The following is a 10263-nucleotide window of genomic DNA, read 5'->3' as shown; positions in this document are numbered from 1 at the left end:
GCCTAAATCCAACATTCTCCACAACGGAATACGGTCGCATATCCAAAGCAATGAAAACACCAGTGCTATTTATGATCGTCCTAGCACGAGACGTTGTAGCAGGTAATTTGGAATTAATAACATCATTGACTAGGTTGACTTGGTTGACTGCCTGGCAAGGTCTGCTGAAATCAACAACGCGTTGCTGCGTATCTTGAGTAGAAGACGGAACTTTGGTACCGCCAATATCTATGTCTGAGTGATTGCGACGTAGATGAGTGGACATATTTGTGGTACTACTCGTGTATTTCACACGGGTATATCAATGGCGACAGGCCGTTTCTTCCTTATGGACAGTTCGCACTCCATCCTGATATGATACGGGAAATCCAAGTGGTCCCACACAGCTGACTTTAATGAACTGTCTGTAATGCAATCACATCACTGAAGCTATCGCAACGTTAATCGTCATATGAAAGGCTCAGTTTGTTACATTTTTGTAATGTTTTTGGGATGGATTTTCTTCTACATTTTATTGCAACAGTACAATGTGTGAAGCCATTTTTTCGTAAAAACAAATACTCACTGACCGCGGGTTTGAATCCTGGATTCAACCTGAATATGATTCAGCTCCTGTGGTAATAGATGTGGGCAGCCAGCCAGCCACCTACCCAGTTACCTAACCACTCTCTCTCTCATCACCCAACACTTCCGACCACTGACTATCCGCTTCAGATACCCTGCTGTAGTTTCGCATGAAACCAATACATTTAAACAAGGAACTGTGACCGTGTATTGTGTTCATTCATGCGAAACTCCTTGCGCGCAGTTGTCATCTGGATATTTGGAGGCCATCAACCCTATCCCAACGGTAATGTACTGATCACATCACTATAAACAAACTTTATTAACACATTACCGAATGAGTCGGATAATTCCAACGTTAACATTGTCCAGCTCAATCCTAGAAACAAGGATGCATGTTTGTAGTGGTCATGATTTGTGGTCCTTTGCAGAACGTAATGTCAATGTCGTTTTTAATGTACTGATTTTAAAAGACAGTACTTGTTGTTACCCTGCCTGGCGCTCGGTATTAAGTGGATGAAACTTGTCTGCTCGGAGTCAGTACACTGTGTCTAAGTGGTGTATCCATGCGCCATTGTACCTCATTGCCCTATCACTGTAAAACAAGCACTGATTTTTACAAGCGCACATAAACGTCGCTATATAAGTAAAATAATCTTGAATTAGTCAAGCTCCATTTCACCTCACTACCTTTTTAAAGTACGGTCGTGTTGATACTTGTTGAATTTGAAGATTGTACATATCTATGCAGTGTTAAGACGGGGATTGTTCGCCCACTGTTGACTGGTCAGAGTTTATGACATACTTACACTTGCTAATATGGCATTATTTAGAAGGTCCACGTCAACACTACAAGGGTATAATACACTGTTACATGTTACCATCACCCTGGTAACAACGGAAGTGGTATAAGTAAGATGACGTTTAACAACTTATTGTATTGGCTTTCAGCAATGCAGGACAGTTGTCCAGAGACGATACATTTCATTATCACCAACTTCATCCGGGTTCATCCCTCCATCGTCTTCTTCTGTGTGCTGCTGCTGGTTGTAGGGATCCCAGGGAACTGTCTCATCCTTTACATCTACACCAAGAAGATCAACATCCATATCATCAGCTTCTTTACTAAGACCCAAGCTTTTCTCAACCTTGTGAGCACGTTATGTCTGTTACCCGCTCTTGTGTTCTTCAAAATGAATATCGAAGAAGCATTTTTCTCCAAATGTTTTTCTGTTGGGCAACAATTCTTTGTTTTCAACACGGGCATGTTTTACGTGACCATTGCTGTTCAAAGATACAAAAAGATTTGTAAAGATCAGCAGTCACAGATTAATGCCTCTGTGGCAAAGAAGATACTTTTGGGGTGTGTCCTCATTTCTGTTCTTTCATGCACGCCACATGCGTTGCTAATAAAGGTCAAGTATACTGTTGCGAACGCAACAGTTGGAATAACTGACTGTTTGATAAACATAACGTATAATGACTTCACTGAATATGCAAAAACATATCACTTTGCCATAATATACGTATCATGGTTACTACTCGAGCTCACTGCCATTGTTGTGTCTCTCACTGTGCTGTATTCGTTAATTGGAAAGCACATAGCAGCTCACAAACGTCAAATGTCAAGGTACTCTGTGTCAGGTCAAGGTCACACGAAGCTTTCCAACCCCACCGCCATGTTCTTCACGCTGACCATGATATTCCTCCTGAGTGTTGCTCCGAGGTTGGCGCTTGCTATATATACACTACAAACCACCAATCATTCTCATTACTCGCAATCAGTTCACCATGTTAGGGACGTGATACTCATGTTGCCCTTCAGCAGTTGCATAGTCAACCCTTTCGTCTATGGATTCACATCAAAGGTGTTCCGACAGCACCTTGTGTCTCTCTTTTGTGCTTGCAATGGTAGGAAAGAGTCGACACCACCACCATCGCCAACCGAGCGAACACAAGAATCTGTGTTGTAAGTACCGATGAGACTTTGTGAAAAGCAAACTAAGTTGAGGACAAATGTAAAGCCACGTAGGAACTCGACCGTCCAGAGGGGAATGTTGGAGGTGCGAGGCTAGCTGCTGGAGGCATAAATGAATCAGTACGTGACGCATCAGCGACAACAGGAGATCAAGCAGCAGCTGAAACAGCTCCAGAAAGAGGAAATGTTTCGAAAAGAAAGAGGTCTTGATTCGCTGGAACATAATATGGCTAAGTTACCTTCAGCGAGGCTATCGGTTTACCCCCTTTAGATTCCTATAACTATTATATGGGCCTACTTTCTTGGATATAAAACGTCAACGTCAGAGAAGAACCAATTTCGATTATTCCATTGGGCGTTAAAGGCAAAATAGCAATGAAAATTCTATGAATGGATCACTGAAAATCACCGACGACACCTGGTGTTGGCAAAGGGTAAAGACATTCACACAGTCACTCAATGGTTGCAGACACTCAGTTGTGTCCATAGTGTGTTGTCAAACATGTAAGTCAAACAAAGGGAGATGCGACCAACATCCAAACATCATAGACCAGGAAGACATGTAATGTTTGCTGGACGTACGTTTGCTTTAGCCGGAAGTAAAACATGAATAGACAGCGGTTTGCTCTGCGTGCTGACATTGATTTCCCGACCTGGTTAATAATTAATTGTTTGCATCAGGTACATACACGTGGTAACAGAATTAAACATACATTTGTTGTCGAACATAAGCTATAAATCGAGTTTAAACACCACAGAATCTGAAATGTTTATTAACTGGAGCATGATTTGTTATTTCCTACATGTTTTATTTAAATCGGTCCCTTGTGGAATATATACGCTGTGTAGAGTTGCGCCCCTTATATGTGCCAGAACGTCGTTCACACATGTTATATATCTCCAGACACATATGATACTGATGGTAGTGGTTGACTTTCAGGCTCAGCTTGAAGCGGTTGAGCAGGTTCCTCTTTCATTCTGACTTCTGTCTGCAACAAGGTTTCAGAATTTATATTAAAAAGATATTCTATACTTTTCATTTTTGTTTCTGAATAAAAAAATCCTTGACTATATCACTGTTGTTTTTCAGTTAAAGAAGTGTTTTCAAGGAATTTGTAATTTAAAAATGTTGCTTGTTTCATATTTTTAGGCTAATAATAATTTTTCAAACATATAGTTTAATGAACTAATATTCAAAAATTCAGACAAAGCATTAGATAAAAAGGAATCAGTTTACGTTGACTCACATGCCACTGTCAGTCCAGTAAAAACCTGAAGCCCAGTTTCATCATGGTAAGGCAGGGACCTGAACCTGGGAGCTAGTGCTGTTGCCTCCTGCAAAAACTGGTTGAAATCTGGAACAGTGTATTTGTCCCTTAGGTCTTTGGAAATAGCAGTTTTCACACTTCTGATGAGAATCTGAATCAGATTCCACAACAGCCATAGCTTTCAAACTCAGTTCCTTGAGTGGAAGAATCAGTAACACGGTGGGTGTCTTCTCACTGCACAGGATAGTTGTGATGGTTTTCAATGGCTTCAGGACACGTGTAGCATCCTCCACACAGCTGGGGCGGTTGGGTAGCCTAGTGGTTAAAGCGTTCGCTCGTCAAGCCGAAGACCCGTTGATTCCCCACATGGGTACTATGTGTGAAGCCCATTTCTTGTGTCCCTGTCGTGATATCGCTGGAATATTGCGAAAAGCGGCGTAAAAAACATACTCACTCACTCCACACAACTGACATCCTCATCCGACAGTGTGACAAGTGCATATTATCTGATGTCCTTGGCTGTTAGTGAAGCAAATATTGTGGCTTGCTGCTCAAGACAACGTTCCAGCATGTCATAGCTTGAATTCATCTTGTGCAAACATCTTGTCTGAGTGTCTGACAGGGAGTTCAAGAAGTAACTATTTGGTTCTAAGGACAGATGCAGCATGAGAGCTTCTGTGAAAGAATGACACGACTCGTCTAACTCTCCCCAAATCCTGGCCATCTGACTGACTTGCATTGCCCTTTGACTTGCCAAGTTTACAGTGTGTGCCACACATCTAATGTGAGTGTTGAGACTTGGTGACTGCTGGACAGCACTAACAATGCTGCTTGCATTGTCAGTAGATATAGCAATATTTTCATACCTGTCAATCTTCCATTCTGATAAAGCAGATGTCAGAACATTAGCTAGATTTATTGCAGTATGGTGCTCGTGAAGGGACCGTGTTTGCAACGCAGGGTTTTCCATTTGCCATTCTTCACTGACAAAAAGTGCAGTTCTTGTAAAGTAGCTCTCGGTGGAGGCACGTAAGGCCCACCTATCAGTTGTAATAGCAACAGACGAAGTACTTTCAATTCCTTTCAAGACATCACGTTTCGTGTTCTCGTACAGTTTAGGCATAACAGTATTTGTAAAATGTGTACGGGTGGGAATCTGATACCTTGGCTCGAGTGTGTTGACAAGGTGCCTAAATCCAACATTCTCCACAACGGAATACGGTCGCATATCCAAAGCAATGAAAACACCAGTGCTATTTATGATCGTCCTAGCACGAGACGTTGTAGCAGGTAATTTGGAATTAATAACATCATTGACCAGGTTGACTTGGTTGACTGCCTGGCAAGGTCTGCTGAAATCAACAACACGTTGCTGCGTATCTTGAGTAGAAGACGGAACTTTGGTACCGCCAATATCTATGTCTGAGTGATTGCGACGTAGATGAGTGGACATATTTGTGGTACTACTCGTGTATTTCACACGGGTATATCAATGGCGACAGGCCGTTTCTTCCTTATGGACAGTTCGCACTCCATCCTGATATGATACGGGAAATCCAAGTGGTCCCACACAGCTGACTTTAATGAACTGTGTATAATGCAATCACATCACTGAAGCTATCGCAACGGTAATCGTCATATTAAAGGCTCAATTTGTTACATTTTTGTAATGTTTTTGGGATGGATTTTCTTCTACATTTTATTGCAACAGTACAATGTGTGAAGCCAATTTTTCGTTAAAAAAATACTCACTGACCGCGGGTTTGAATCCTGGATTCAACCTGAATATGATTCAGCTACTGTGGTAATAGATGTGGGCAGCCAGCCACCCACCTATCCAGTTACCTAACCACTCTCTCTCTCTCTCTCATCACCCAACACTTCCGACCACTGACTATCCGCTTCAGATACCCTGCTGTAGTTTCGCATGAAACCAATACATTTAAACAAGGAACTGTGACCGTGTATTGTGTTCATTCATGCGAAACTCCTTGCGCGCAGTTGTCATCTGGATATTTGGAGGCCATCAACCCTATCCCAACAGTAATGTACTGATCACATCAATATAAACAAACTCTATTAACACATTACCGAATGAGTCGGATAATTCCAACGTTAACATTGTCCAGCTCAATCCTAGAAACAAGGATGCATGTTTGTAGTGGTCATGTTTTTGTGGTCCTTTGCAGAACGTAATGTCAATGTCGTTTTTAATGTACTGATTTTAAAAGACAGTACTTGTTGTTACCCTGCCTGGCGCTCGGTATTAAGTGGATGAAACTTGTCTGCTCGGAGTCAGTACACTGTGTCTAAGTGGTGTATCCATGCGCCATTGTACCTCATTGCCCTAGCACTGTAAAACAAGCACAGATTTTTACAAGCGCACATAAACGTCGCTATATAAGTAAAATAATCTTGAATTAGTCAAGCTCCATTTCACCTCACTACCTTTTTAAAGTACGGTCGTGTTGACACTTTTTGCAATGAAGATTGTACAAATCTATGCAGTGTTAAGACGGGGATTGTTCGCCCACTGTTGACTGGTCAGAGTTTATGACATACTTACACTTGCTAATATGGCATTATTTAGAAGGTCCACGTCAACACTACAAGGGTATAATACACTGTTACATGTTACCATCACCCTGGTAACAACGGAAGTGGTATAAGTAAGATGACGTCTAACTGTTTATTGTATTGGCTTTCAGCAATGCAGGACAGTTGTCCAGAGACGATACATTTCATTATCACCAACTTCATCCGGGTTCATCCCTCCATCGTCTTCTTCTGTGTGCTGCTGGTGGTTGTAGGGATCCCAGGGAACTGCCTCATCCTCTACATCTAAACCAAGAAGATCAACATCCATATCATCAGCTTCTTCATCAAGATCCTTGCTATTCTCAACCTTGTGAGCACGTTATGTCTGTTACCCGCTCTTGTGTTCTTCAAAATGAATGTAAAAGAAGCATTTTTCTCCAAATGGTTTTCTGTTGGGCAACATTTCTTTTTTATCAACACGGGCATGTTTTACTTGACCATTGCTGTTCAAAGATACAAAAAGATTTGTAAAGATCAGCAGTCACAGATTAATGCCTCTGTGGCAAAGAAGATACTTTTGGGGTGTGTCCTCATTTCTGTTCTTTCATGCACGCCACATGCGTTGCTAATAGACGTCAACTATACTGTTGTGAACGCAACAGATGGAATAACTACTAGTTACTCTTTGATAAACATAACTTATATTGACTTCACTGAATATGCAAAAACATATCACCTTGCCACAATATACGTATCATGGTTACTACTCGAGCTCACTGCCATTGTTGTGTCTCTCACAGTGCTGTATTCGTTAATTGGAAAGCACATAGCAGCTCACAAACGTCAAATGTCAAGGTACTCTGTGTCAGGTCAAGGTCACACGAAGCTTTCCAACCCCACCTCCATGTTCTTCACGCTGACCATGATATTCCTCCTGAGTGTTGCTCCGAGGTTGGCGCTTGCTATATATACACTACAAACCACTGATCATTCTCATTACTCGCAATCAGTTCACCATGTGAAGGATGTGATACTCATGTTGCCCTTCAGCAGTTGTATAGTCAACCCTTTCGTCTATGGATTCACATCAAAGGTGTTCCGACAGCATCTTGTGTCTCTCTTTTGTGCTTGCAATGATAGGAAAGAGTCGACACCACCACCATCGCCAACCGAGCGAACACAAGAATCTGCTTTGTAGAGTACCGATGAGACTTTGTGAAAAGCAAACTAAGTTGAGGACAAATGTAAAGCCACGTAGGAACTCGACCGTCCAGAGGGGAATGTTGGAGGTGCGAGGCTAGTTGCTGGAGGCATAAGTGAATCAGTACGTGACGCATCAGTGACAACAGGAGATCAAGCAGCAGCTGAAACAGCTCCAGAAAGAGGAAATGTTTCGAAAAGAAAGAGGTCTTGATTCTCTGGAACATAATATGGCTAAGTTACCTTCAGCGAGGCTATCGGTTTACCCCCTTTAGTTTCCTGTAACTATTATATGGGCCACCTTTCTTGGATATAAAACGTCAACGTCAGAGAAGAACCAGTTTCGATTATTCCATTGGGCGTTAAAGGCAAAATAGCAATGAAAATTCTATGAATGGATCACTGAAAATCACCGACGACACCTGGTGTTGGCAAAGGGTAAAGACATTCACACAGTCACACAATGGTTCCAGACACTCATTTGTGTCCATAATGTGTTGTCAAACATGTAAGTCAAACAAAGGGAGATGCGACCAACATCCAAACATCATAGACCAGGAGACATACAATGTAATGTTTACTGGACGTACGTTTGCTTTAGCCGGAAGTAAAACATGAATAGACAGCGGTTTGCTCTGCGTGCTGACATTGATTTCCCAACCTGGTTAATAATTAATTATTTGCATCAGGCACATACACGTGGTAACAGAATTAAACATACATTGGTTGTCGAACATAAGCTATAAATCGAGTCTAAACACCACAGGATCTGAAATGTTTATTAACTGGAGCTTGAAGTTATGGTCACCTATTTGTTATTTCCTACATGTTTTATTTAAATCGGTCCCTTGTGGGGTATCAGCACTGTGCAGAGTTGCACCCCTTAGATGTGCCAGAACGCTATGATTGTGGGTTCGAATGTCGTTCACACATGTTATATATCTCCAGACACACATGATACTGATGGTAGTGGTTGGCTTTCAGGCTCAGCTTGAAGCGGTTGAGCAGGTTCCTCTTTCACTCTGACTTCAGTCTGCAACAAGGTTTCAGAATTTATATTAAGAAAGATATTCTATACTTTTAATTTTTGTCTCTGAATAAAATAATCATAGACTATATCACTGTTGTTTTTCAGTTAAAGAAGTGTTTTCAAGGAATTTGTAATTTAAAAATGTTTGCTTGTTCCATATGTTAGGCTAATAATAAGTTCTCAAACTTTTAGTTTAATGAACTAATATTAAAAAATTAAGACAAAACATTAGATAAAAAGGAATAAATTTACGTTTGACGCACATGCCACTCTCAGGCCAGTAAAAACCTGAAGCCCAGTTTCATCATGGTAAGGCAGGGACCTGAACCTGGGAGCTAGTGCTGTTGCCTCCTGCAGAAACTGGTTGAAATCTGGAACAGTGTATTTGTCCCTTAGGTCTTTGGAAATAGCATTTTTCACACTTCTGATGAGAATCTGAATCAGATTCCACAACAGCCATAGCTTTCAAACTCAGTTCCTTGAGTGGAAGAATCAGTAACACGGTGGGTGTCTTCTCACTGCAAAGGATAGTTGTGATGGTCATCCACACAGCTGGGGCGGTTGGGTAGCCAAGTGGTTAAAGCGTTCGCTCGTCAAGCCGAAGACCCGTCGATTCCCCACATGTGTACAATGTGTGAAGCCCATTTCTGTTGTCACCTGTCGTGATATCGCTGGAATATTGCGAAAAGCGGCGTAAAAAACATACTCACTCACTCCACACAACTGACATCCTTATCCGACAGTGTGACAAGTGAGTCTGCATATTATCTGACGTCCTTGGCTGTTAGTGAAGCAAATATTGTGGCTTGCTGCTCAAGACAACGTTCCAGCATGTCATAGCTCGAATTCATCTTGTGCAAACATCTTGTCTGAGTGTCTGACAGGGAAGTTCAAGAAGTAACTATTTGGTTCTAAGGACAGATGCAGCATGAGAGCTTCTGTGAAAGAATGACACGACTCGTCTAACTCTCCCCAAATCCTGGCCATCTGACTGACTTGCATTGCCCTTTGACTTGCCAAGTTTACAGTGTGTACCAAACATCTAATGTGAGTGTTGAGACTTGGTGACTGCTGGACAGCACTAACAATGCTGCTTGCATTGTCAGTAGATATAGCAATATTTTCAAACCTGTCAATCTTCCATTCTGATAAAGCAGATGTCAGAACATTAGCTAGATTTGTTGCAGTATGGTGCTCGTGAAGGGGCCGTGTTTGCAACGCAGGGTTTTCCATTTGCCATTCTTCACTGACAAAAAGTGCAGTTCTTGTAAAGTAGCTCTCGGTGGAGGCACGTAAGGCCCACCTATCAGTTGTAATAGCAACAGACGAAGCACTTTCAATTCCTTTCAAGACATCACGTTTCGTGTTCTCGTACAGTTTAGGCATAACAGTATTTGTAAAATGTGTACGGGTGGGAATCTGATACCTCGGCTCGAGTGTGTTGACAAGGTGCCTAAATCCAACATTCTCCACAACGGAATACGGTCGCATATCGAGACGTTGTAGCAGGTAATTTGGAATAAATTACATCATTGACTAGGTTGACTTGGTTGACTGCCTGGCAAGGTCTGCTGAAATCAACAACGCGTTGCTGGGTATCTTGAGTAGAAGACGGAACTTTGGTACCGCCAATATCTATGTCTGAGTGATTGCGACGTAGATGAGTGGACATATTTGTGGTACTA

At 41.8% G+C, this 10263-nt stretch overlaps 1 protein-coding gene and 1 pseudogene across 1 annotated transcript; both read left to right on the top strand.

Annotated features, from left to right (window-relative positions):
- Positions 1–786: 786 nt before the first annotated feature.
- On the top strand, positions 787–2537 carry LOC139466586 (olfactory receptor 52K1-like). The gene is made up of 2 exons (XM_071248182.1): positions 787–850; positions 1516–2537. Exons 1-2 carry the CDS (start codon positions 787–789, stop codon positions 2535–2537), a joined length of 1086 nt encoding a protein of 361 aa, XP_071104283.1.
- A 3252-nt stretch (positions 2538–5789) lies between these two features.
- On the top strand, positions 5790–7546 carry LOC139466571 (bombesin receptor subtype-3-like; annotated as a pseudogene).
- The last annotated feature ends 2717 nt before the right edge of the window (positions 7547–10263 follow it).

Source organism: Haliotis cracherodii, unplaced genomic scaffold (assembly GCF_022045235.1).
Source record: "Haliotis cracherodii isolate W230 unplaced genomic scaffold, xgHalCrac1.p SCAF_1, whole genome shotgun sequence".
NCBI classification, from domain to species: Eukaryota; Metazoa; Mollusca; class Gastropoda; order Lepetellida; family Haliotidae; genus Haliotis; species Haliotis cracherodii.
The sequence above is the reverse complement of the archived record's forward strand: the minus strand, read 5'-3'. Positions and strand labels throughout refer to the sequence as shown.